The following is a 27,093-nucleotide window of genomic DNA, read 5'->3' as shown; positions in this document are numbered from 1 at the left end:
ATGCGCCACCACGCCCGGCCCGTGATTCCATCTTTAATGTAGAGAGAGCCTGGCCAGCCGCAGGCACATGCTTTACCATGAAAGTGTGAAGAGATGTGTTGGAATGTCTCTTATCTTCCATAGATAGCACCAAGATATTCTTTGTTTGGGGCAAAAGATATACTCTACATGCTAAGGACTTGCCTAGCACGTGCAAGATATACAAAAAGTCAAAAGACTTGAATTGTCTTTTTTTTAAACTTAGAAATAAAAATAGACTCCAGGGAAGCTAATTGCCTTACATGGCTAGTTAACAACTTAACTAAAACAGTTTCTTAGATTCTAGTGGTCTTTTCATGTAGATCTAGAGAGTTAAGTAGAGTTGTGGTAATTTGAATCACTGATAAGGACCTACTATAGCAACTTTAGGGCTGAGAAAATGAAGATGCTTAATTTGTTATTAGCCTTGATGAGAAATATACTAATAGACCTCACTCAGCCACCAACAAAGACGACAGGACACCCTCTCCACTGTGGCTGTCATTGCCCCATTATCAGATGCTCATGTCTTTGGGGGAAAATAGTATATGAGAGAGGATGTGTGTGTGTGTGTGTGTGTGTGTGTGTGTGTGTGTGTGTGTGTGACTGGGGATTGAACCCAGGTGCATTCTGAGCTACACCTCCAGCCCTATTTTAATTCTTTAATTGGAAAGAGTGTCTTTGCTAGGTTGCTGAGTCTTGCTGAATTGCCGAGGCTGGCCAAGAACCTGCGATCCTCCTGTCTCGGCCTCCCAAGTACTGAGATTACAGGCATGTGCCACCATGCTTGGCTGAGGACATTCTATTCTGATTCCATAAACTGTGAAGAGTGAGGGTCACAGAGAGCTCTGACTGCCCAGAAGAGTAGGATGTGGACTTAAGGCAGCAGACGTGATAAATAACATGGTTAGGGGTGGCTTCCATCTTGTGCATGTCTTAGAAGAAGTCCTTTCTTTTTCTTAATTCCCAAACCCCACATCTCTGCCCTTCGTCTCTGCTACTCTATGTCTGTCTCACTTAATGGTTTCTCATCTTCTGTCCATCCCTACGGTGATGGAGCCCTTGGAGTTCTACCCTCAGAATCACCTTCACACTCAAGACTGCGTGCCGATGTTCTCTGAGGCGGGAACGCTGACCTTCCTCTCTGCTTTGTCCCGGTCGGGTGCTTCTAGCTGTCTCCTGGATGTTTCCACCTGGAATCCCACGGGCACACTGCACTTTGTTTATCTGCATTTCCACCAACTTGCTCTTCTTCTTGAATGATCTCTCTCAGATAATGGAGTCACCATTCAGCAGTCTACCCAAGATAGAAATGTGGGGTTTGTTATGGCCCTGGCTGTGATGGAGGGTAGGGAGCTTTTGTGACAATCCAGGAAAGATACCATAGGCTTCCTTGTCTTTCCTTGTTTAACCCACTGTGCCAGTCAGTCCTACCCAAGTGATGCTTCTATGATATGGAAGCCAGTATTCTATTCTTGCTTAAAACTATAGCAGGGCACTTTGGGTTGTGAATGAAACCCCCAGTTTTAGTATCTAAGTCCCAGACTCATTTCTCTTGACTTCCCCACTATACCTAATCGGTTGTAATGAGTGACTTGATGATCACTCAGCTGTCACGTGTCTCTTTGTACTTATAATGCCTCCTTCTGGAATGTTCTTTTTCCCTTTCTTGGCCAGATGGGCTTGTCTTTCTATCTTTCTAGATGGCTCTTCCTCTGAGAGCTCTTTCCTGACCACTGATCCTAGTCCAGATGAATCCCACTGTACTTAGGCTATCGCTGGTCATTCTTATTACCTGTGTGTCCACCATCTTTGCAGCTAGTGTGCATCGGGAACAGGAACTTTATTCATTCATGTTTAGGTCCCTAATGCTCAATGAATATTTATTGAATGAATCCATATCTCTATGATCTGTTAGAGTTGCCTTTCCCCTACCATTCAAAAAATATTTCTTCCTCTTCTCCTCCTTGTGCCCTCTTCGGTTCTGCCATCTAGACTCATTTCCATCCTCAGTGTCTGTCTCACTCTCTGCACAGTATTTCCAGACTTTTCCTCCTCCTGCCAATCTAAATTTTGCCATTTGTTCTAACCCCATCCCATCTTCTATAACCTCCTGATGCCTCTCAGAAGAATTTGATGTGTAATCTCTTTTGCTTTCTTTGGGTTCTAGACTTGGTTGTCGGCCCCCAAGTGCAGGCTCACCTCCAGGCTCCCCCCCACCCAGCACGTGCACCCCCGCTGCGGACTCCACGGTGTGGATGTGTTTGTTGGCGTGCCGCTGCCTCCTCGGGGACGAAGCAGGACAGCCCGGATCCAAAGGATGGGGCAGCTTTGCAACCATGTGAACAGCTCTGCCAGTGAGAGGATTTTGTTAAATGTCCTTTTCATTTCTCTTGTTATCAGAGCACCAGAGAAGCAGAAATCAAACTGAAAAGTGAAAGCAGAGTTAAGCTGTTTTACTTGGACCCAGATGCCCAGGTAAGGACTATTTTAATGTTTACAATTTAAAACTAAGTGGGTGGGGAGGAGAAAATCCTTTGATGTTTACTTATTTGTTGGTTTTGCTTATTTTAAATGGATAGGCAGAACAACAATACAGGAAATTTGGGGGAAAGAGGAAAAATAAAAACAACCTACGTTCTCACTGTCAGCGCATAAATATTGTGAATATTTGATATCTAATACATTGTAGAATTTTGATAGCAATTTAGTTAAGGATATGAAAAAGAACTTGAGAAGTCAACAAAGATATATAATCTGCCTGTTAAAATAACCATCAGAAAACAGCAAGCATCGCTGTAGGCACAGGAGGAGTGACAAGTGCCATCCAGCCCAGGCTCAGTCCCAGATACAAGCCTAGCAGTGCCGGCGGCTCCCCTCTGCATCCTAGCAAATAGAACACGGTGTGGTAGGGACACCAGGTCTTCCCACAAGAGTGAGCACCGCAGAGGGAACAGATTCTGCTGTATTTCATCCTGAGCAGAAACCTGGGTGGCAAGTTGTGTAGTGGAGAAAAGCTGGTCTCTGCCAGAGCAGAGGGAGTGAGGGGCCCCAAGGCCACGCCTCCCGTGACCACCTCCTCAGCTGTGCTTCACCTCTGAAGCTTGCTGCTTTGGGGACCTGCTTTCAATACATGAGCTTCTGGGGCACATTCCAGGCCCAAACCATTACATACACATATGTACATATATAGACAGACAGACAGACAGATATATATATACATATTCCCCATTCCTCTCACCCCAAGCCCCAGTTAACCTCTCTTCTTTTTTTGGTCTCTGTTAATTTATATCACATTTTCTATGTCCATACAAATAATGAAAACTTGGCTTATTCATAATTATAATTCTAAGGCGTGTTTAACCATCTATTAAGTAGTTTATAAACTGTATATAAGTACTGTTATATGAACGTGTTATACAATAGTGACACTGCTGTGAATCAGTGAGCACCTGTAGCTTTTCCATGTTTTAGGCAGTTTTGCTTGGTTACATTTATACTTGGATACTTTTAATAGAAGTATAATATATTTACATATCTGTATTTTCTATTAAAGAAGCTTGACTTCTCGTCAGCTGAGCCAGAGGTGAAGCCATTTGAAGAGAAGTTTGGAAAAAGGATTCTCGTCAAGTGCAATGATTTATCTTTCAATTTGCAATGCTGTGTTGCTGAAAACGAAGAAGGACCCACTACCAATGTGATTTTCCTTTTTTAAAATTAAATTTTTTTGAGAATGGTCAACAATTTCAGATGTGAAATCTCAGGTTTCTCAGTCCAGTGTAGGCTGAATGTGAAATTGTAGTTCCCTGTGTCAAAGAGGCCCAACATGTAGCTCGGGATATGTATGCATCAGGCTATGTATGGAAGGTTGTTTACCCACAGGGACAGGATGTTTGTGATGAAGGATAAGGATGGTAGGTTTATGGTCCATGTTCTAGGAGACAGATTTTTTCTTAGATGCTTGAAGGAAAGAAACTGTGTTCTGTGGAATACACATTAAGTAGCAAAGCCCCTAAAGGTAAAATAATTATATTTTTTCCCTAAAATGTTTTATTACCTAATTCTCTGCATGACAGAGGACAAAATTACTATGACTTATAGTGATTTCTGGCAACAATCATAAATAGGTCTTATCGTTTCTTGGGTAGCAGTGACCCCCCTCCAGCTCTTTGAACCATAATGATGATCGAGATTATTTTTTGTTGTTATTGTTGTTGTTCAGGTTGAGCCTTTCTTTGTTACTCTGTCCCTGTTTGACATAAAAGACAACCGAAAGATTTCTGCTGATTTCCACGTGGACCTGAACCATTTCTCAGTGCGACAGATGCTGGCTCCCACGTCCCCGGCTCTGATGAATGGCGGCCAGAGCCCACCGGCCCTCCAGGACACCCTCCACACCGCCGCCATGCAGTATCCCAAGCAGGTGGGAAGTGGGCCCAGCGCGGGTGCTGCTCAGGACCTTGCTTGTGCTACAGGAATGTGGGAAATGCCACAGTCAGATGATGCAGTGCACAAGAGGGGAGCATGGACTGTCCTTTATACTGCCTCAGTGTGTCACCAGACAGTAGAGGCAACCCGAGGGAGAAGAGGTCTTGATTTCTCACTCCTTCTCTAAGCTTTTCCCTAGCTCCCGCCCCCACTAAACACCCGTGATGGCCACACCCCATCAGCACTCCCCCTTTGGCACCGGTGCTCCCTGCAAAGTGTTTCTCTCTTCTTTCCTTCTCTCATGTTCTTGGGATTTGCCTAGCACAGCTGCGAGTTCTACTTACCAAAGAAAACTGTTTGTCTCCTAGGGGATATTTTCCGTCACGTGCCCTCACCCGGATATATTTCTCGTGGCCAGAATTGAGAAAGTCCTCCAGGGGAGCGTCACGCATTGTGCCGAGCCTTATATGAAAAGTTCAGACTCTTCCAAGGTATGGACGGCTTGTATGCTTTGTGATCATACAGAGCAACTCGAAGCCGGGCGTGGTGGCGCCCGCTTGTTATCCCAGCATCTGGGAGGCTGAGACAGGAGGATCGTGGTTCGCAGACAGCCTCAGCTACTTAGTGAGGCCCTCTGCAACTCAGTGAGACCCTGTTTCAAAATAAAGAATAAAAAAATAGGGCTGGGGGTGTAGCTCAGAGGGCACCCTGAAAGGGCTGTATCAAAGTATAAATGCTTGATAAAATCAAAGGAAAGCCATACTTATAGTCTGAAACATATAGAATACTTAGCTATATTTTCCTTCTCTCCCCTCCCTCCATCCCTCTTTCTCTTTCTCTTCTTCCTTCATAGGAATTGAACCCAGGTCCACACACATGCTAAGCACACTTTCTCCCACATCTAACACAGTGTGTTCAATTTTGAATGAAAGTAGTTCCACATAAAAATAAAATGCTTCCTTTCAGTAATCTGTTCTTGCACCCTAAAAGGGCTTGCAAAGGAATTACCAGCTTTCTAGCATCAGGAAGTACCTGTGCGTTCATCACACGTGTTGGCGTGTCTCTTGGGGGCCGGAGTGATGCTTTGGTCTGTTTACACTTGTCTGTGGGACTGGGCTCTGGAGCGGCATGGGCTTGATGGCCATTGTGACCTTGGGAGAACATACAAGATGTTTGTTTGTTGTTTTTTCAAAGCACTGTTTAATACTTGGGTAGTGCCTGGGTTTGAACGTACCACAGAATTATTGACTGCTAGAGGTCATCTAGTCTACACCTTCTTTTGAGCAACCGAAAACAGAGGCCTGTGGGCTTAAGTTACTTAAGTGACCAAAGGGTGGCTATCACTTTCTAGCACATTGTGCTACCTGGCTACGGTAGGCTATTGAGTGCCAACCACGCATGACAGTTTTATATTTTTAGTGTTCTTTTTTTAATAGACATGGAGACTCACTATGTCACCCAGGCTAGCTTCAAGTGCAATCTTCCTCCTTCAGCCTACAGGTTTACAGACACATGCCACCATGCTAAACTTTTTTATTTTTAACTAGGTATTGAATTCAGGGGCATTCTTCCTCTGAGCCATACCCCCAGCTTCCCTTAAGTATATTTTAATAAATTTTAATATATATATATTTTTGGGGGGGGTGGTACTGGGGGTGGAACCCAGAGGCTTTCTACCTCCAGGCTGTACCTCAGACCTATTTTATATTTTGTTTGGAAACAGGGTCTCACTAAGTTGCTGAGAGCCTCACTAAGTAGCTGAGGCTGGCTTCAAACCTGTGCGATCCTCCTGTCTCCGCCTCCCAAGCGAGAGGATTACAAGCGTGCGCCACCACGCCCAGCTATTTGAATATATTTAAATATATGTTTTGTTTTGAAACAGTGTCTCATTAGATTACTGAGAATCTGGCTGTGTTGCCGAGGCTGTCCTTGAACCTCGGATCCTCCTGTCTCAGTCTCCCAAGTGTTAGATTACAGGTGTGCCTCACCATGCTTGGCTATTTGTTTTTTTTATTGTTACAGTGGTCATCTGTGAGATGGCCTGGAGACATTGGCCAGGACGGGTCAACAGTAAGAGTGGGCCTTCCAGAGGCTCTGAGTTTTACCAAGTTGACTCAGGTCTTTCTCCCTTCCTCCCTGTGGCCATCCATACAGCACAGGCATGTCCACTGAGATGCAGGTTCTGCAGAGGCTAACTAGCCAGGATCCTGTGTACAAATCACACCACGTCGCTAGGCCCCGTACACCCCTGTGTGGATCAGGATGGCTGACTGCCGACTACCTAGCCCTGCCGCCTCCTGAGAACAGTGTCAGGATCAAACAGCACGCAACAGTGCCGTAGACACCGTGAGCCACTGAATGCACATAAGATGTAATTATTTATTACAGCCCTAGTCAAGTAAAAGCTCGTTTACTAGGAACGTTGCTTCAAACACTAAGCCTTTTGACGGATAAAAGCTGAGTAAAATTTGGTCCCTGGAGAGAAGCCATTTTATCTTTTTCAAACAAGTGTGTGAAACCTTGGATCCGCTCTTTCACGCTTTGGGTCCTGAGCAATGAAGGGCTCAGTTGAGCTCTCTTCCCAGCTGTGCGGCAGCACCCTGCCCAGGCCCAGGCACATCAGCGTCGTTGCCTCTGCCGGTCGCCTACTCAGTTGGAAACGCGGCAGCTCACGTGGGTGCAGAGCTCCCGTGTCACCGTGAGCTAAACCTTCCTTTGCATGCGTCAGTGTCCTGGGCATCTGTGGAAGCCTGCTGCTTCCTCATACATGCATCATAAAGCTCATGCATGTGGACATTCTCATGTTTTCATTTCCCACCGCCTCGAGAGTATTAAAGTAAAGCGGGGATTAAGGCTCAGCCGTCTCCCACCAGCGTAGAAGCTTTAGTGGAGATGGTGCAGTGAGGTTATTTTGTTTTGACTGTCAAGTGTGTCTCTCATGTTTTACAAAGTGGTCTAGAATGCCATTTGGCATAAATTTTTCCTTTAGAGAAAATGTGTATATGAAAAGCTCTGTCAGGTATCTACTCTATTTAAATAGATTTCTTTTTTTTTTTTGTCCTGGGGGTGGAACCCAGGGGCTTTCTACCTCCAGGCTATACTCCCAGACCTTTTTTTGTACTTTATTTGGATACAGGGTCTCACTAAGTTGCTGAGAGCCTCACTCAGTAGCTGAGGCTGGCTTCGAAGCTGCGCAATCCTCCTATCTCAGCCTCCCAAGCACGGGGATTACAAGCGTGCGCCACCACGCCTAGCCTGAATAGATATTTCAAAAAGAATGAAAGGAGGACAGGCAAGGAGGTGCACATAGACCTGTAAGCCCAGTACTTGGGAGGCTGAGGCTGGGGGGGTCACAGGTTGGAGGCCAGTGCACAGTAATTTAGTGAGGTCCTGTTTAAAAAAAAGGGGGGGGGCATAGATATGGCTGAGTGGTGGGACAGCCCTGAGCTTAATCCCCAGTGGGAAGGAAGAAAGGACGGACAGTGCCCGCTTCGGCTCACAGAGCACGTTTCCCAAATCAGTTTGACTTTGATATCCTCAAGTAATGTAGACGACCCTGCAACTCTCTACCCCTTCGGAATCAATCAAATTTGACATTGCTGACAGTGTACTGTCATAATACAAGTAACTCTGGGGGACAGGCGCCCCTGCTTTAATAAGTAAAGTGTAGCTGACTTGCAGTAGACTTCCAGTATGTGCAAGTCTTTGGTTAAAAGAAAATACGCTTTGTCGTGCATCGTGGGCTTATCGGCCAACTCTGGACAAACCAAAAGTAATTATTTATGAAGGGGAAGCGGCAGTCGTTTGTATTTTAAAAGCAGAAATATGGTGATTGAAAACCTTAGTCTACCTTAAGTCAGTTCCTAATAATGTCTTAATAATAAATATCATATCGTTTGTATTTTAAAAGCAGAAATATGGTGATTGAAAACCTTAGTCTACCTTAAGTCAGTTCCTAATAATGTCTTAATAATAAATATCATACAGCTGGGCGTGGTGGCGCACGCTCGTAACCCCAGCATTTGGGAGGCTGAGACAGGAGGATCGCGGTTTGCAGCCAGCCTCTGCTACTTAGTGAGGCCCTCTGCAACTCAGTGAGACCCTGTTTCAAAATAAAGAATAAAAAATAGGGCTGGGGGTGTAGGTGGGAGGTAGAATGCCCCTGAGTCCTATCCCGAATACCACAAAAATAAATAAATTAATATCATCCAAGTTGTGGGAATCTGTACAAATTAGGGCACATTAGTGTCTGTAAAAGCTCAGTGTGCTACTCGTGTTATGTAAATTCTGGTAATGTGATCTATTTTAGTAATATTAGTATTACTAATAACTCCACAAGTTTAAAGTTATCCTTAGTCAAAAAGAAGTATTGCGTGGCCTGCCTGTTTCCTTCACAGACCACAGACATGCGTTGTGGAAACTACACTCATTCCATATTCTTGGAGAGTCGCTAGCTGGCGTGGTGGCACACACCTGTCATTCCAGGGCTTGGGAGGCCGAGACTTGAGGACAGTAGTTCCAAGGTCAGCCTCAGCAACTTAGCAAGACCCTGTTTCTAATTAAAAAATAAAATAGGGCTTGAGGTGTGGCTTGGAGGGAGTATGGCCCTGGGTTCAATCCCTATCACCATTAAAAGAAAAAGTTCAATACCTGCCAGAAAATACATTGAATAAAGAAGTCTGTGCTGAGTGTCAGTCAGCCATTTTCAGTGGCAGCTTGTTTAATGAACGTCTAATGACGACTCTTTGGATCGTAATTGCCCTGGCCGGCCGTAGAATGCGATTCTTATGGTCTTATTTGCTGTTGCCCAGGTTGCTCAGAAGGTGCTGAAGAATGCCAAGCAGGCCTGCCAAAGACTCGGGCAGTACAGAATGCCATTCGCATGGGCAGCGAGGTAAGGGGGACAGGTTTCATAACTTCTGTGTGAACGCAGATGGGTGGATAGATAAATAAGTACATTAATTCTGTTGGCATTGAGTCAACGGGGATTTGAATGTTCAGGGTAGAGAGTAAGCAAGCCCCATGTCTGAAAAATCATTTAGCAGAATCACATGGAACGGCATCTAGCGCTGGCAGGGTGGCAGGAGGTTTGCTGGGGAGGGATTTGAGGCCCTGTGCTTCCAGCCGGGAGTGGGAGGCCGCTGGGGAGGCCGGCAGTTGCCTCTATCTGTGGCCTTTCCTTCTCACACATTTGAATGTGTATTTTGTTTCCCAGGCACAAGCCTGAGCCTTGGAACTGTTTTCTGTATAAATTGAGTTAGCTGTTTTCATCCTCATTAATATTTTCCGTATCTTCCAATAATGAGGTTTCTGTTGGCCATCTCCAGTGGAATAACAATTAGTCTATGCAGAGAAGCCAGAGGTGAATGATGCGTTTATTTTGGCCTTTGGGAGATCGCAGTTTAGAAATGTCGCTTGGCTCTTTCAGGACGTTGTTTAAGGATACATCTGGAAACCTCGACAAAAACGCCCGATTTTCCGCTGTCTACAGGCAAGATAGCAATAAGCTGTCGAATGAGGACATGCTCAAGTTCCTGGCAGACTTTCGGAAGTGAGTTTTCGGGCTCCCTTGTTTCCACACCTGAGAAGTAGAGATCATGTGGTGGGGAGGAAGAGGCGGGGTGGAGCAGTCACATAAATTTCTCAACTCAGACATCACAGGGGCTGGGGATTGGGCGCAAAACGTTTCCCCAAGTCTCAGGGAAGGAAGAAAGGTTCCGATCAGCAGAGTAACCTGGTTAATTTGAACTCCATACAGGACTTTTGGGGGATGCTGTGAGGGATGGGTTTGGGGTAGAATGTGGCCAGGGAAGGAGACTGTTGGGGAGACTCTGCAAACATATCAGAAAAGACTCAGTAAAGCCTCATCAAGGGGGTACAGGAAGAAGGGCCTAGGTTAAATGACACCGGAGAGGCACAGTTACGGGGTCTGGCTTCCTGACTGGGCTAGGGTAGGAGGGAGAGGGCCCTACTCATCTAAGATAAGCAAGTCCTCGGTGTCTGACTTGTGAGATGATTGACACGTGGCACCATTAGGCAAATGCAGGTTTAGGGGAAGATGATAACTTTAGATAGCACTTCCTTGTTGTAGGCAGGGTTCTGAATGCTTTTCCTGTATTGATGAGTGGGTCAGTTTCCTGTAACAGAGTACTACTAATTGGGTGGCCACAAGCAACAGAAATGTATCCACAGTGCTGAGGGTAGAAGCCTGGACGCCAGGCATTGGCAGAACCACGCCCTTCAAGGCCTCTGGGAGAAGATCTGTCCTTGCCTCTGGTAGCTTTTCGAAGCCCCCCTGCATCCCTTGCCTCGGCAGCCTCAAGCCAGTCTCTGCCTGTCTTCACGTGGCTTTGTTCCTCCCGGTCTCTGTCTAAATTTCCTTCCTACAAGAACAGCAGTCATACAGGACCAGGGCCAAGCATTGTGAGTTCATCTTAACAGATTACATCTGCAGAGACGGTTACCAAATATGGTCCATTCGTGGGTACTGGGGGTTAGGACTTTACCCGGTCGCTTTGGAGGGTGCGTTTGCATCTGTCATAGTGAGACGTGGAAAGCCCAAGCAGCGTGCGAGTGTCACGCAGGTGGGAGTGGGGGAGTCAGTGTGGCCCGAGGGTCTGTACTTTTACACCCCGCTCTTCAGCAGCCGCATTCTACTGAGTTCACTTCTGCATCTGGCTGCCTCTTCTGGGGAGATTGGTGTTAGGGTTTATCTAGAAAAACGTAAGTGCTAGTCAGGCGCCGTGGCACATGCCTGTCATCTCAGTACTTAGAAGGCTGAGACAAGAGGATCACAGGCATGCACCATGGGGATTGAACCCAGAGGCATTCTACCTCAGAGCATGCCTGTAATCTCATTACTTGGGAGACTGGGACAGGAGGATTACGGGTTCACAGCCAGCCTCAGCAACTTAATGAGACACTGTTTCCAAATAAAAAATAAAATAGGGCCAAGGGTGTAGCTTGGAAATGAAATGCCCCTGGGATCAATTCCCACTATCACATGCAAAAAAATGTGTTTACCTATAAGTCCATATGTCTCAAAAATTTGTATGTGGAGGATGATAGATCTTAAAAATTGATGAAGGAGGTAACTTTATTCCTAGAGAGAAATCATGAGCAGGGGGTGAAAGACATTACTCTTGGGTACTGAGGGTTAAAAATATTACTTGTAGGCCGGGCGTGGTGGCACACGCTTGTCATCCCCACACTTGGGAGGTGGAGACAGCAGGATTGTGCAGGTTCGAAGCCAGACTCGCTGGCTTAAGAGACCCTGTTTCCAAATAAAAATATAAAATAGGTCTGGGAGTATAGCCCGGAGGTAGAAGGGTTTCCAGGAACCCCATACCACCAATACATATACATATACATATACATATACATATACATATACATATACATATATATATACATATATATATATTATATATATATTATATGTCTTGTAATAAGGGGAATATTTCTAATTCAGAGAAGCAGATTCAGCTTCATAGGTTTCTCTTAAGATTTTGTGGAATGCAGTGTTTTATGGATGTTGCAGTGTTAAGTTGCTCAAAAAGGTGGAGCGAGGCACCATAGATCAAGAGAATTTCTACCTGACTAAAAGCCTGCACACCTGAGCATCGATTCCTGTAAAGAGTGTTGTGTGGAGCTGCGTGCGGTGGCGCATGCTTGTCATCCCAGCATTCGGGAGGCTGAGACAGGAGGTTTGCGGCCAGCCTCAACTACTTAGTGAGGCCCTCTGCAACTTTGTGAGAACCTGTCTCCAAATAAAGAATTTTAAAAAATCATGCTGGGGTTGTAGCTCAGAGGTAGAATGCCCCTGGGTTCAATCCCTAGAACCACACATACAAAAATAAAATAGTGTGGTGTGTAGCGGATCATTGTGGGAACACGCAGTGCTTGGGATTTAGTTACAAGTTCTCAGGAAGGCCGTGTGGAGGGAAAACTAGTCTCTTTCCCCTGATAGAAGAGAAAGATCCCCCATGTGTCAAGCATGTGCCATGCTGTGGACGCAGAGGCAGAATGCAGGGTGATGTTGAGCTGTACCTGGAGAGCTCGAAACCAGGAATCTTTTTAACTGAAGAAAGAATGTAGGAAAACTCACTGACTTGCCTTTCTGGCCATTACCTCTCATTTTAATTGCACATTTTAATCCGACTTTAAACCTAAGATGATTGTAAATGAGAGGCCTTGGAAAGGGACTCAGCAACTTAGAACTGCAAATGGGCCAAGATGAACGGACTCCGCGCATTCTCTGGTTGGAAAGAAGGAAGAATTTCGACTTGTTAGGGAAGTCCTAATTGAGATGGACAAGATTCCAAGGTACACAGAATTTACATGTGAGACTGCTTCATAGGTCATAGTAATGTCAAAGGAATCTTAAAACTGGGAGGTAGAAACTTTTTCAATATAAAGATAACTCATTTTTTTCCTTTTTTATAGTTTTGTTGGTGCATTATTGTTTTACATCATTATGTAGTTCATTGTGAATCATATGATCACCTCAATAGAAGCTGAAAAGCACTTGACAAAATCTATTTTGATAGTGGAGATTGAGCCCAGGGGCATTCCATCTCCAAGCTACATTCAATTAAAAATACTGCAGAAAATCAGGATTGAAGGGACTTACTTTAACATCATTAAGGCAATATACAAAAACTCAAAGCCAACATCAAATTGAATGGGGAAAAACTGTGGGAATTTTCTTTAAAGTCAGGAACAAGATGAGGATGCCCACTACCACCACTCATTTTCGATATAGTACTCAAGACTCTTGCCAGACCAATAAGATAACAGAAAGATATCAAAGGAATTCAAATAGGAAAAGAACTGAAATTATCTCTATTTGCACATGACACGATCCTATATTTATAAGACCCAAAAAAAAACTCAACCTAAAGACTTCTAGAGCTGATTAACAAATTCAGCAAAATAGCGGGATACAAATAAATCTAAAACATCAGCAGCTTTTCTCTATGCCAACCATGAATCCACTGAAAAAGAAACCCAGAACTTTTTAAAAATGGAAACAGCATCAAATGCCGACTCATTGGCCGCTGGGCTTTGATGTGCCTTGGCAGCCTTCCAAAAGAAATTACTAGACAGGTGGCTTATGCGGAGCCCCGAGGTGGCATTCTGTCTTCTAGGAATAAGTCAGGTCATGTTGAACTAGTACGCCCTAACCACATTTCTTCCCTCTTTTAAATTGGGTTGCTAAGCTGCTGCGGAAGAGAAATGCCAAAGCCCTTAGCAGAATGTATTTAGCATGCATAGGTATGGAGACATCCTATGAACAAATCACAGAAATATCCTACTGGTGAGGGGGCAGTTGTTGCACTGCTGGAGTTATCGGATGCCAGGAAGCATGATTAATGGGCCATCTGGAAATGGGCCTCTGGAGAGTTGAAAAGGAGCCTGTTCTTGGCAATATTCTATGCAGTATCTTCATCAGTGATGTTTATGAGAATGTAATGTGCTGATTAAAATGTCTTTGTGATACGAGGCTCTTAGGAATATCTAAATACATTAGATGTTAGAACCTGGATTTACGAGGATTTCGATCTTGAAATGGCTCAAACGTAAAAAGATGAAATGTCACCCTCACAGAAATTAATTCTTTTTCTGAGGCCCGAAAACATAATTGTATAAATATTAGACAGAGAGATGGAACATGATGGTAAGCCTGTGAAAAGAGACTTAGGGATTTGAGGTGATTGTATATCTCATGTGGATTGCTAGCTTGGTGTGGCTACCAGCAGTAATGGCATCGGGGCCGCATTAGTAGATAAGTTGTGGCTGAAACTAGACAGAGAGCTGCTTGCTCTGCTCAGCTGATCACACACCGCATCTGGTCTGTGCAGTCTGGGTACCCTCATGTGTGTTTTATACTTTTATCGGCGCATTGTCACTAAGCAACAGTGAGATTCAGAGCGATACGTTCATACACGCACGCTCGCTTGGTATATTCCCCCGCATCCCATGGTTTAAATGGCACGTTATCCTTGGAGGGAAATATCACTAGCGTAAGGTGTTAAAGGGCTGAGAACGGAAGACTTTGGGATGTGTGGTACCTCTAGGTGGTGGAGAGCCCGAGTAGCATAACCAGGCCCCTGGATGAGCAGAAGCTTCAGAGAAGCTAATTTCACCATGCCAAGATTGGCCCCAGGAGGGTAGGTTTAAAAATTTTAAAGTTTAGAATTGCCTTTGTGGCTCATGTTGTATTGGAATGAACTTCTCTTAGAAGTTATGCTCTAGAATTTAGGTTTCACAGTCAACCTAACTTACTTTGTGTGTATGTGGTAGTGGGGATTGAACCCAGGGACATTCTATCTCCGAGCTACACCCCAGTGGTTTATTATTTTGAAATGGGGTCTCCCTACTTGCTGAGGCTGTCCTTGAACCTGCGAACCTGTCTCAGCCAACCAAGTACTGGGATTACAAGTGTGTGCCACCACGCCCAGCTTAATCTCACTTATGTTTGATTTTCTCTTCTTTTGTTTGTAGACCTGAGAAGATGGCGAAACTCCCAGTAATTTTAGGCAATCTAGACATTACAATTGATAATGTATCCTCAGACTTCCCTAGTAAGTATAGTTGTGTGTAGAAAACATACAAAATTTTTGCTTGGTTTTCTTACTTCAGTTGGGTTATTTTGAATATTTTTTCAGATTATGTTAATTCATCATACATTCCCATGAAGCAATTTGACACCTGCACTAAAACTCCGATCACGTTTGAAGTAGAGGAATTTGTGCCCTGCATACCAAAGCACACGCAGCCTTACACTGTCTACAACAATCACCTGTATGTTTATCCTAAATACTTGAAATATGACAGCCAGAAGTCTTTTGCCAAGGTGAGTGCCAGGGCTAAGGCTTCACTTTTGATAGCGACTTCTTTAGCATTTGACTTCCCGTGGACTTTTATAAATATCTACCTTTTTTGACTCTTTGCTGTTGTCTTATTCCCTTTTTACAATATTACTGCAGGCCAGAAATATTGCTATTTGCATTGAATTCAAAGATTCAGATGAAGAAGACTCTCCGCCCCTGAAGGTTTGCTTTTTTTCATGTATCTTCATCTGCATATTCTGATTTCTCCATTTTAAAAATGCGCTTGCGTGAGATCATACAACTAAAGATATTTGGCACATTTTAATTGACACAAACCAAAAATTTGTGGTTTTAGACCATATGACCATATGCTGAACCTTGCAGAATATGGGATACTTAAGTACTTGCAAACAAAATTCAGCATTTTGTTACTCTCTCTAGGGATGAAATTTCTCGTACACGTTCAGTTCAGTAAACACTATTGCACACTTACTGTGAGGCACACATTGTGTGGTTGCCAGGAATTATAACATGAATAATGTTAATAATAGAAATAATAGATCAACAACAAAGGATTTTTATTAAATGTATATTGCAATGTAGCAGTATTTAAATAAATTGCTCAAGCCAGGTGTGGTGGCGCACGCTTGTAATCCCCGCACTTGGGAGGCGGAGACAGGGGATGGTGAGCCTGGCACCGGGGAGTGAGGCGGGGTGTGGGCCTGGAGCTGCCCTGCCAGGTGGTCTGGACCGCTAAGTAAGGGGCTGGTAGACCTGGAGTCTCATAGACAGGAAACATGTGTCTGCGGGGGTTAAGTTTATGCAGTAGGAGTGCCACTTCTTTACGACACGCCTGAGTTTAATTTCTTACTCCACTCACTGAACGCTGTCGCTTGCCCTTGCTAACTCTCATTTTAGTGCATTTACGGCAGACCTGGCGGCCCAGTGTTCACACGAAGCGCGTTTGCCGCGGTTTTACACCATCACCAAAATCCAGAATTTTATGATGAGGTAAGTAATGTTTTCAAGGGAGAAGCCCAACTTGACAGTTTTAAGGGAAACTTCAAGTTATTTGCTTGGTACAGTAAAAGTCAAGAGAAGCTGCATTCCGTACTGAAATTACAACAATAGAATTTTGAATGTTATAGTATTTGGTTTACATCTTTTTTGTCTTTCTTTTTTCTCTGTTTTTTTTTTTTTTTCTTTCCAGTACTGGGGATGGAACCCAGGGGCATTGTTCCTCCAAGCTACACCCCCAACCTTATTTTTTAGTCTTTTTATTTTTGAAAAAGGGTCCCACTGAGTCGTGAAGGGCATTACTAAGTAGCTGAGGCTATCCACGAACTGTGATCCTCTGGTCTCAGCCTCCCGCATGCTGGGATTACAAGCGTGCGCCACTACGCCCAGCGTTTCTTTTTCTTTTTCTTTTTTTTTTGGGGGGTGTGTGGTGGTGATGGTACATTGAACCTAGGGGCATTCTAACACCTCCACCCCCATTTTTTATATCAAACCAGGGTCTTGTGAAATTGCCGAGGGCCTCACTAAATTGCTAAATGTGTCTTTGAACATGTGATCTTCCTGTCTCAGCCTCTCTAGTACTGGGATTACAGGTATGTGCCAACATGCCCAGCTTTCTAAATCTGATATTTATTTATTTATTTATTTATTTATTTATTTATTTATTTATTTGCAGTATTGGAGATGAAACCCAGAGGCATTCTATCTTTGAGCTACACTCCTAGCCCTATTTTTATTCCTTATTTTGAAACAGAGTCTTACTAAGTTGTAGAGGCCTCACTAAGTAACTGGGGCTGGTTGCAAACCTATGATCCTCCTGTCTCAACCTCCCAAGTACTGGGATTACAAGCGTGCGACACCATGCCCGGCTTAAAGTAACAGCTTAACTCTTAAAATACTAAAACCTAAGGCTGGGAGTGTGCACAGTGGTAGAGTTGTCAGCTAGCACAAAGCCCTGGGCTTAATCCCTAGCATGAGATGAATAACTAAATACCTACCTACATACTTAACTTACATAGAACATACAGGTAATATAGAGAAAAAGGTCAAAATCCCACCGCTACTGCAGCTACCATATTCTGACCTCTTTACTTTCAAATTTGTGTGTGTGTGTGTGTGTGTGTGTGTGTGTGTAATACTGGGGATCAAACCCAGGGGCATTTTACCTTCGAGCTACACACCAAGCCCTGTTTTTTCTTCTTTTAAAACACAGCCTCAGTAAGTTGTGGAAGTCCTCACTAAGTAGCTGAGGCTGACTGTGAACCTGTGATCCTTCTGTTTTAGGATGGTGCACATTTGTAATCCCAGTACTTGGGGGGGAAAAATCCTGGGGGTTTTTCAATTCATTCTTGAGTATATATAGTTAATGTTTTTCAGACCCGAGAACCTTCTTTTTTATCATTGGCTTTGCTTGTCCAGAATTATATAGTTTACTTTTTGTGTGTGTGTGTGTGGTGCTGGGGATGGAAACCAGAGGCTTTCTACCTTCGGGCTACACTCCCAGACCTATTTTCTATTTTATTTGGAAACAGGGTCTCACTAAGTTGCTGAGAGCCTCACTAAGTAGCTGAGGCTGGCTTCGAACCTGTGCGATCCTCCTGTCTCCACCTTCCAAGTGCTGGGAATACAAGTGCACGCCACCACGCCTGGCCTATAGTTTACTTTTGAGTAATAGAGCTGGGTGCTGACATGCCTCTCCAGCAGAAAGAAACCCACATAAAACTTTGACTCCCCAAAATCTTAACTACTAACAGCCTAACAGCCCGCTCTTGATGGGAGGCCTTACAAATAGTATAAACAGCCCTGTAACACAGATTTGCATGTTACATGTAGAATATATGATGAGAACCCTGAGAGATCACTTTACTGTCATACACAGTTTACCAAAGAGACAAAACAAATGCTGAACGCCACACAGCATTTTAAACAGACATTCATCATACTTGAACTCGCTGGAAGCAACAGGGAGTAGCTGTGAAATTATAGCATGAACCACAGTTGACTGTATGCAGTCAGGATTTAACAGTGCATCTTGACATTTGTATATTTGTTTAAATTTCTCTTGACTGAATTTGTTTGAATATCTCCTGACTGTGAATTTTACCATATATGAGCTGTAGGTGTTTATATGCATACGTTTTGATAAATTTTAATTTTTATAGATTTGTATATATTTATAGTAGTAAATGATTAAAAAATAACCTATTATCTCTGTATTTTATGCATTCATGACATGTCTAACTTTTTTCTCAATCTTTTTTAATATTCCTATGCTACATGGTCTGTTTGCAAGTTTTTTCATGTTGTAAATCTTGGGGGAAAAAAAAGAATTCTGCATTGGCTGGGATGCTTAGTATATGTGAGGACCTGGGTTCAATCTTCAGCAACAAAAAAACCCAAAAATCTTTATATAAGTAGACCCACATAGTTCAAACCTATGTTGTTCAAGGATCAACTACAGTTCATTAAAACTGCTGTATGAATCCCACTTTGAAGTGTTCTACCCAGGTTTTTCACACACACACACACACACACACACACACACACACACACACACTCACTCACTCACTCACTCACACACCTTCATTGATGCATTGTTCTCTGACATCATGACGTGGTTCAGAGTGATAGGGATGGACGTGTACCCTCACTTGGTGAGCTTCCCAGGTTTTTCCTATTCTGTTAGCGTGGTAGTTACTGTCCCGGGCTTTGCATTTTTTTTCAGACTGGATATACTCACCAACCCTTCTGTGTATTCAGTGGAGTCAGGATCCATTTCTCCCTTGGCACAATTTACAGCTCAGGTGTCTTTGAATGCAGATATAGTAGCAGTTTGGAGAGTAAATGCACATTTGTGTATTGGGTAGCTCACATCTCTGCTCCCACCAAGAATTGTTGATGTTTTAAAACTTTAGAGCCGGGCGTGGTGGGCACACTTGTAATCCCCGCGCTTGGGAGGCAGAGACAGGAGGATCGCGTAGGTTCGAAGCCAGCCGCGCGCGCTGGCTTAGGAGACCCTGTTTCCAAATACAAATGTAAAAATAGGTCTGGGAGTGTAGCCCGGAGGTAGAAGGGCTTCCAGGAACCCCAGTACCACCAATAAATAAATAAATAAACAAATAAATAAATAAATAAATAAATAAATAAATAAAATAAAACAAAACTTTAGAAAGTTTGTTGTTTTGTCTTCCTTGCAGATTAAAATAGAATTGCCCACCCAGCTTCACGAGAAGCACCACTTGTTGTTCACGTTCTTCCATGTCAGCTGTGATAACTCCAGTAAAGGCAGCACGAAGAAGAAGGACGTTGTGGAAACACAAGGTGGGGAATTTCATCATTCCTTTATTTTTGATAATTTACACGTTACGTTCTTAGGTTGTATTTGTATTCAGAATTTGCATTTCTTGTGAGAGGGATCCCTCTCCCATGAAATTGTAGGAACCATGAAAGTAACATTCCGGGGATACATATGTAAGTTCTTATAAAAGAAGATTTATAATTCTAATCCCAAGGAGGTCAAAGTACATTGTAGAGACTATTGTGCAGAGACTTCTAAATTCGAAGTCTTTTACTATTCAGTCTTTTAAATTTCTTACTCTGATATTAACAATTCTTAAGAATTAGTTTCCAAGAAAAAAATTAAAGCTGTAAAAAAAAAAATCAGACAGTTTTACTTTGACTTTCTTTCACAAATTTTCACATATTTACAGTGGATTTTTTTGTTCTTTGTTTTCAACAGTTGGATATTCCTGGCTTCCTCTCCTGAAGGATGGAAGGGTGGTTACTAATGAGCAGCACATCCCTGTTTCAGCTAATCTTCCATCTGGCTACCTTGGCTACCAGGACCTCGGAATGGGCCGGGTACAGGACTTTAAGATTGGTTTATCCCAATTTCTTAAAAAACAAAACAAACCTTTAAAGAACAACTTAAACAACAACTACACTAAACAGTATACAATATTTTTGCCAGTCCCAACAGCTTGATGTTTGTTACTCATTTTCAAGTGAATGTAGGCAGTTATAAGCCACTGCTGTATATACCGAGTACGGAGTCTGGGCATTTTATAAGCTTTGGTGTAGCAGTGGCTCAGCGGGGAACCTAGAGCCTTGGCAATACTATAAAGTAGAAGCCTATCCCTGCAAAATAGACATGTTCAATAAAGATGAGTTTGTAGGGTCATGGAATTATTAGGATTTTTTTAGCATAATATAAATCCAGAAAACAAATCTTTCACCCATATATAGCCCATTCTGCAACTTTTTTGATAGATGAAAGCAGTATTTCTTGGCACTTAAATAATGCCCAATTTGGGGCCAGCTTATGGACAAATATAGTAATCTTAAAGAAGGGCAAAATATATGACTTTCTATTATAATTCCTTATTTGAATAGGACCAGAAATTAAAGTTTCAGAAGTTAATCACAGATGACTGGTCCTCAGCCTGTGCCAGGATAGCCAGTGCCCTGTTTCTTTATGTGATACTATCTACTGTCCCATTCAGAATCCTGAATTCAGGTCTGGTGAAAATACTGGTAAAAGAGGATTCTTTCCCAATCAAATGGACAGTTACTCACATAGCTGCAACAAAATAGAAAAGATGACTTAGAAACCTCAGTAAGAAGAGTGCTGAACTTAGGGGAAGAGATGGGGCGGAAGTCAGCATTGGCTGCATTGCGGAACACAGCTACCGAGTCACTGAAGCTCGTGAGGCCTTCTGTCCCCCATCGGTACTCTCGGGGATGATCATATGGGAGCTTAGATAGCTAGCCTGCTGGTAATTTTCCCCTTCCGTATTTTTTCATAATTTCACATATTTTTCATAATTTCAGCATTATGGCCCAGAAATTAAATGGGTAGATGGAGGCAAGCCACTGCTAAAAGTTTCGACACATCTGGTTTCTACAATTTACACTCAGGTATGTTCTAGTTGCTTAAAATTAGAAGTGATTGCTGATTTTTTATGCTCTGTAATGTTTTTACTATTTTTTTATAAAATAGAATCTTAGTATGTCATACTGATACATATTTACTTATCTTTGAATAAAGGACATAGGAAGTCTCATATGTACTGATATAAATGACTAATCCAAGTAATATTTTCAACAATTTTCCTCTTTTTTTTTTTTTTTTTTTTTTTTTTTTGCGGGTCTGGGGATGGAACCCAGAGGCATTCAACCTCCAAGCCACACCCCCTGCCCTATTTTTTTATTCTTTATTTTGAAACCAGGTTTCACTGAGTTGCAGAGGGCTTCACTAAGTAGCTGAGGCTGTCCACGAACCACGATCCTCTGGTCTCAGCCGCCCCAAAGCTGGGATTACAAGCGTGCCTGCCACGCCCGGCTCTGTTAGAGGATTTTTTTGATGTTATTTTTATGTGATCAGTGTCATAGTATTAAAAACTATGCATGCTTGCTGTAAGAAGCAAATACTCCTATTTCTATAACATATATTATATACTGTATATATTATATATAAACTAATAGACTTTCTTTTTCTTCTTCCCTCATCCCAGGACCAGCATTTACATAATTTTTTCCAGTACTGTCAGAAAACTGAATCTGGAGCCCAAGCCTTGGGGAGTGAACTCGTAAAATACCTTAAGGTATCAGATGGCTTTCTTAGCATTCTCTTTTTTAATAAGCTTGGAAAAGGTTGAGTTTCCTGTTTGGTGGTGAATGTTTGTTATTTTTGTCCTTGGAAGCTTCTGTCAGGATGCTCTTAGCCGGATACTATCACAGTGATGCCTTTCAATGGTGGTGAGAAGGGGGTTTGCACATAGCACTGCTCCTACCCTTGTGCCAGTCCCATATTTCCTTCTCTCAAAACCGGACCTTGAATACACATTGTTTCTTATGCATATAAAATGCTCTCTTGGCATGGGCCTCTGCTGAACGCTCACTGGGTACCCAGACATTGATGGGCTCAGAAGAAGCAGTCTTAGTCCATTACACGCTGCTTTAACAGAATACCCGAGACTGGGTATTTTATAAAGGATAGAAGTTTATTTCCTCACAGTATTGGAGGCTGGGAAACCCAAGATCAAGGTGCCAGCCTCTGACAGGGCCTTCTTTCTGCATCATCCCACAGCAAACTGCAGTAGAGCAAGAGTGGGGAGGAGAGTAGGGAGGAGAGAGAGAGAGTACATGTGAGAAAGGAAGTAGCCCATCCTTTTATAAAGAACCCAGTCCCACCATCGTGAACTCACTCCACCAATAAGAGCATCAAATGGTTCATGAGTACCCTTGTACCTGATCGCCCCCTTCAGACCCTCCTCCCAACACTGTTGCTTTGGAGATGACGTCTCCAGCCCATGACTTTGGGGAGGGGGCACATTCAAACACATTTAAGGAAATTCTCGTTCATTGTAGGAGGTCGTTTAAACTCGGTGACTGCAGACTAGGTAGAAATGAAGGAAGTCATACACATAACCAGTCGCAGCTTTGTGCAGGTGTTAGGGAGCTTCAAGGAGTTGCTGAACAGCAAGACCAAGATGGAGTTTGTGCAGGGGACTTTCCTCTAGAATGTGGCTGTAAGGGAGCGTTTTGAAGAGGGAGGGTAACGGGAAAAGAAATATTCTGTGTGTCATGAAAAACAAGAAATGTGAGTAATGGGATAGAGATTGGTTTAAGCAAGGAAAAATACATAAATATTAAAACAAACAGCAAGCCCAGCGTGGGGGCACTTTCCTGAGCCGGGTGTGATGGTGCATACCTGTAATCCCAGTACTTGGGAGACTGAGACAGGAGGATCACAGATTCAAGGCCAGACTCTCAGTAACCTAGCAAGACCTTCTTTCCAAACAAGAAATAAAAAGGGCTGGAGGTGTAGCTCAGAAGTAGAATGCCCTGATTCAAGCCCCAGTAACATACAAAGAGAGAGAGACAGAGACAGAGACAGAGAGAAAACGAGAGTGAACTTTGCCATTCTCTACCCTGCCTGTAGAGCCTGCACGCCATGGAAGGCCACGTGATGATCGCCTTCCTGCCCACCATCCTAAACCAGCTATTTCGCGTCCTCACCAGAGCCACCCAAGAGGAAGTTGCAGTTAATGTGACTCGGTAAGGGGGAGCTGGATGGATGGATGGATGGATGGATGGATGGATGGATGGATGGATGCTCTTCTTCCCTTCCAGTCTGTCCACATCTGGGACGCAGTCACGCATATCTGGGGTGCTAATACATGCTGAACAGTATACTGAAGGAATGTCCTTGAGCCCAGGCGTGGGGCCCCATCGGATTCCTTGTCTCCTTCTTTCCCGAGTGCCAGAGGCATCCTCATTGTTCTGCTGCTGCTGTGATGATGATGAAATGTGTCCATTTCCCATCTCTACTCATGCTTTGTTCATTCCCGTGGTGTGTAGGGTCATTATTCATGTGGTTGCCCAGTGCCATGAGGAAGGATTGGAGAGCCACTTGAGGGCCTATGTTAAGGTATGTAAAACACACCACTCCCGACACACATCTGTGGCTCTCCAGTGTTCTTCTAAGGACTTACTTTCTGCAGGCCTGGTTATTTAGGGATGTGTGTGCAACTTACTACTTGTCCTTTTTCTTCTGTCCCAGTCGCCAGTGCTTATCCCTGCAAAGGGGAAGCAAGACGCTACCCTTGGCTCACTTCTCCTCATCTTTTGAGCTCCGCATGTAACACCAATGATAGGACAGTTTAGAGAACTGAAGTTGCTCTCGGCTGGGCCTCTCGTAGACTTAGTCGTCCTCATTGTATGTTTTCCATCTAAAATTCACAGCAGAAGGAATTCTCTCCTGATAGGAAGGCTAGCTCCGGCCATGATCAAATGAGATTACTAAGTGGGATAGCAAGAGATGCCGTTAGGACCAATGTAAACAGGTTCTTTATTTAGGTGTAACATTAAATAAACACAGTGGCAGGGACTGTTCTAAAAATGTCACACGGGTTCTGTTCAGTTTAAGACCCCTGTTGATAATTGCAGCAGTGTGAGAGTTTAAAAAATAAAGCTTAGCCGGACGTGGTGGCACGTGCTTGTAATCCCCGCGCTTGGGAGGCAGAGACAGGAGGATCGCGCAGGTTCGAAGCCAGCTGCGCATGCTGGCTTATGAGACCCTGTTTCCAAATAAAAATGTAAAAATAGGTCTGGGAGTGTAGCCCGGAGGTAGAAGGGCTTCCAGGAACCCCAGTACCACCAAAAAAAGAAAGAAAGAAAGAAAGAAAGAAAGAAAGAAAGAAAGAAAGAAAGAAAGAAAGAAAGAAAGCTAGCTAGCTAGCTAGCTTAGGTTCTCCAGGATAGTGGTTACTGGTGTCACACGACACGTCCTGTGCGGTCCCTGTCGTAGATGGAGTGATGGGCTAGGTGGTCCCCAGGGAGTCAGATGATTTGCATATTTTAATGGGTTCCCAGAAGAAGCCTGGGTGCCCTCTCTCTGTCACACGACAGTCACGTCTCCCACCTTCGTTTCCATGCCTTCCTGTCCCACCATGAAGTTGTACCCTGGTCCCCAGCCTCCATGCAGTGGAGCCTCTCAAGCCTTGGGTCCAAACTGGAAAGCCAGGGCAGTAAGGTCTCTCTCTTCTTTCTTCAAAGTACGCTTATAAGGCTGAGCCGTATGTCACTTCGGAATACAAGACCGTGCACGAAGAGCTGACCAAGTCCATGACCACCATCCTCAAGCCTTCTGCTGACTTCCTCACCAGCAACAAACTACTCAAGGTACGTGAGGATGGCCTCGGAGCTCTTGGGATTAAAGCGGAGCCATGGGGAGGGCGGGAAGCGGGAGGTGACCAGAGGGCACTACAGTACAGGTACACAGCAAGAAGTGGCTACAGGCAATAATAATGTACTTACACTCCAAAAACCTAGGAGAGTGTTTTAAAGTCTTCATCATAAAGAGATGACAAATGAGATGGATGTGCTTAATCTGATTTGAACATTACACAATGTGTATACATTTATTGTAGTGTTGCATGGTGCCCGCCATTGATGTGAGCAATTTTTATGTTTTTAGCTATCAGTTAAAAGTTAAATGAAAGGCTGGGCATGATGGCAGGCACCTATAGTCCCAGCTCTTTGGGGGCCAAAGCAGGAAGATCACTTGAGCTTACAAGTTCAAGACTAACCTCGGCAACAAAAAACAAAACAAAAAAAAAATAAAAATTAATTGATTTTAAAAACTGATTAATAGGTTTGGTGGCATATGCTTGTAATCCCAGAATTTGGGAGGCTGAGACAGGAGGAGGATCGCAGTTTGCGGATAGCCTCAGCTACTTACTGAGGCTCTTTGCAGCTCAGTGACTCTCTGTTTCAAAATAAAAGAATAAAAAGTAGGGCTAGGGGTATATCTTGGAGGTAGAATGCCCCTGGGTTCCATCTCTAGTACTCTAGTTCCATCTCTAGCAAAAAAAAACCCCAAAAAACTGATTAACAAAAATTCAAACTCCACAGGCTGATACCCTTTTTGTGTGTGTGCTTTTAGAGACAATTGCCACCTTCCTAAAAAGGGGTAGCAGAATTAGTCCTCCAGTTCCGCTTTTGCTAGTAGTGCCTTGGGAGAGGAGCTACAGAGAATTACGGTACTGAACGTCTCACTGGCTCTTGAGTAGAAGTCACTATCCTCAGATCAGTAGCGGACGCAGACTTAGAGATGATAAAAGCAGAGACGACAGACAGCACAAGTCACGCAGCAGGGCCCTTGCTGGTCAGGCTTCCACTTTTCTAGCGGGGTGGAGTTTTTATTATTGAACATGTGTAAGCAGAGAACATCAGCCACTCGCCTCTTGAGTCTGCTATAATTTTTCCAAAGGTTCGGCTATGTTTTAGGGCCCCACCTGCTTCCAGTCAATAACATCGTCAGCCTGAGACAGTTCACCTCTTACCTACGCATCTGTTGTTTTCCTTACGTGGGGTTCTGTCGTGTTTTTTCTTTTAGTATTCTTGGTTTTTCTTTGATGTGCTGATAAAATCCATGGCTCAACATCTGATAGAAAACTCCAAAGTCAAGGTATGTTACTTTTCATGGAAGCATGCGTTCTTAGGAGAAAGTCTCTTTTACACTGTGTGGAGCTAACACTGATTGATCATTTCTGTGGGCTGGTTGTAAGTGCTTTATAAGTGATAAAATACTTTCGCTTTATGGCAGCCCTGGGAGGGCGCAGTATTCATACCCATTTTATACGTAAGGACACCGAGGCTAGTGTGTTCGTTACCTGCCCAAGCTTGTCCTGCTAGTGAGTGGAAGGACCCAGGTTTCAAAAACAGTGTAGCTCCAAAGCCTCTGCTCCTGCACCACAATGGTATTAAATCTAGAGAAAAACGTGTCTTTTCTTTTGACTCGCTTAGAAGCCTTAACATTTGCTGGGTGCAGTGGCACACGTCTATGATCCTAGTACTGATTTGAGCCCAGCCAAGCAATTTAGTGAGACATCATCATCATCATCATCATCATTATTATTATTATTATTATTATTATTATTATTATTCTGGGGATGGAACCCAGGGGCATTCTACCTTCAAGCAACATCCCCAGCTCTATTTTTTACTCTTTATTTTGAAACAGGGTCTCACTGAGTTGCAATGGACCTCACTAAGTAGCTGAGGCTGTCCTTGAACTGCGATCCTCCTGTCTCAGCCTCCCAGATGCTGGGATTACAAGTGTGTGCCACCACGCCCAGCTTAGCAAGACCCTATTTTAAAATAAAAAATATAAAGGACTGGGGATGTAGCTCAGACTTAGAGTTCCCCTGGATTCAATCACCAGTACAAAATAATAATAATAATAATTGATGACAAAGCCTTCAAGCTAAACTACAATGGGAATAGTAGT

At 43.6% G+C, this 27,093-nt stretch overlaps 1 protein-coding gene across 10 annotated transcripts in view; it reads left to right on the top strand.

Annotated features, from left to right (window-relative positions):
- DOCK9 (dedicator of cytokinesis 9) overlaps positions 1-27,093 on the top strand; it is a gene marked incomplete at both ends in the record, with an annotated part of 303,105 nt that overhangs the window by 186,961 nt on the left and 89,051 nt on the right. For all 10 annotated transcript variants that reach the window (XM_080690195.1, XM_080690198.1, XM_080690193.1 and 7 more), the window contains 18 exons: positions 2,422-2,496; positions 3,575-3,715; positions 4,241-4,441; positions 4,815-4,937; positions 9,258-9,340; positions 9,875-9,997; positions 14,953-15,032; positions 15,117-15,304; positions 15,438-15,503; positions 16,200-16,292; positions 19,496-19,619; positions 20,038-20,159; positions 21,129-21,215; positions 21,812-21,901; positions 23,242-23,357; positions 23,661-23,730; positions 24,858-24,983; positions 26,200-26,271. In XM_080690195.1, coding sequence (XP_080546321.1) covers positions 2,422-2,496; positions 3,575-3,715; positions 4,241-4,441; positions 4,815-4,937; positions 9,258-9,340; positions 9,875-9,997; positions 14,953-15,032; positions 15,117-15,304; positions 15,438-15,503; positions 16,200-16,292; positions 19,496-19,619; positions 20,038-20,159; positions 21,129-21,215; positions 21,812-21,901; positions 23,242-23,357; positions 23,661-23,730; positions 24,858-24,983; positions 26,200-26,271 — 1,980 coding nt within the window. The remainder of the gene's footprint in view (positions 1-2,421; positions 2,497-3,574; positions 3,716-4,240; positions 4,442-4,814; positions 4,938-9,257; positions 9,341-9,874; positions 9,998-14,952; positions 15,033-15,116; positions 15,305-15,437; positions 15,504-16,199; positions 16,293-19,495; positions 19,620-20,037; positions 20,160-21,128; positions 21,216-21,811; positions 21,902-23,241; positions 23,358-23,660; positions 23,731-24,857; positions 24,984-26,199; positions 26,272-27,093) is intronic.

Source organism: Muscardinus avellanarius, assembly GCF_963383645.1.
Source record: "Muscardinus avellanarius genome assembly, chromosome: 2".
In the NCBI taxonomy this organism is placed as follows: domain Eukaryota; kingdom Metazoa; phylum Chordata; class Mammalia; order Rodentia; family Gliridae; genus Muscardinus; species Muscardinus avellanarius.
Note: the sequence above shows the minus strand (reverse complement) of the source record. Positions and strands in the feature narration are given on the sequence as shown.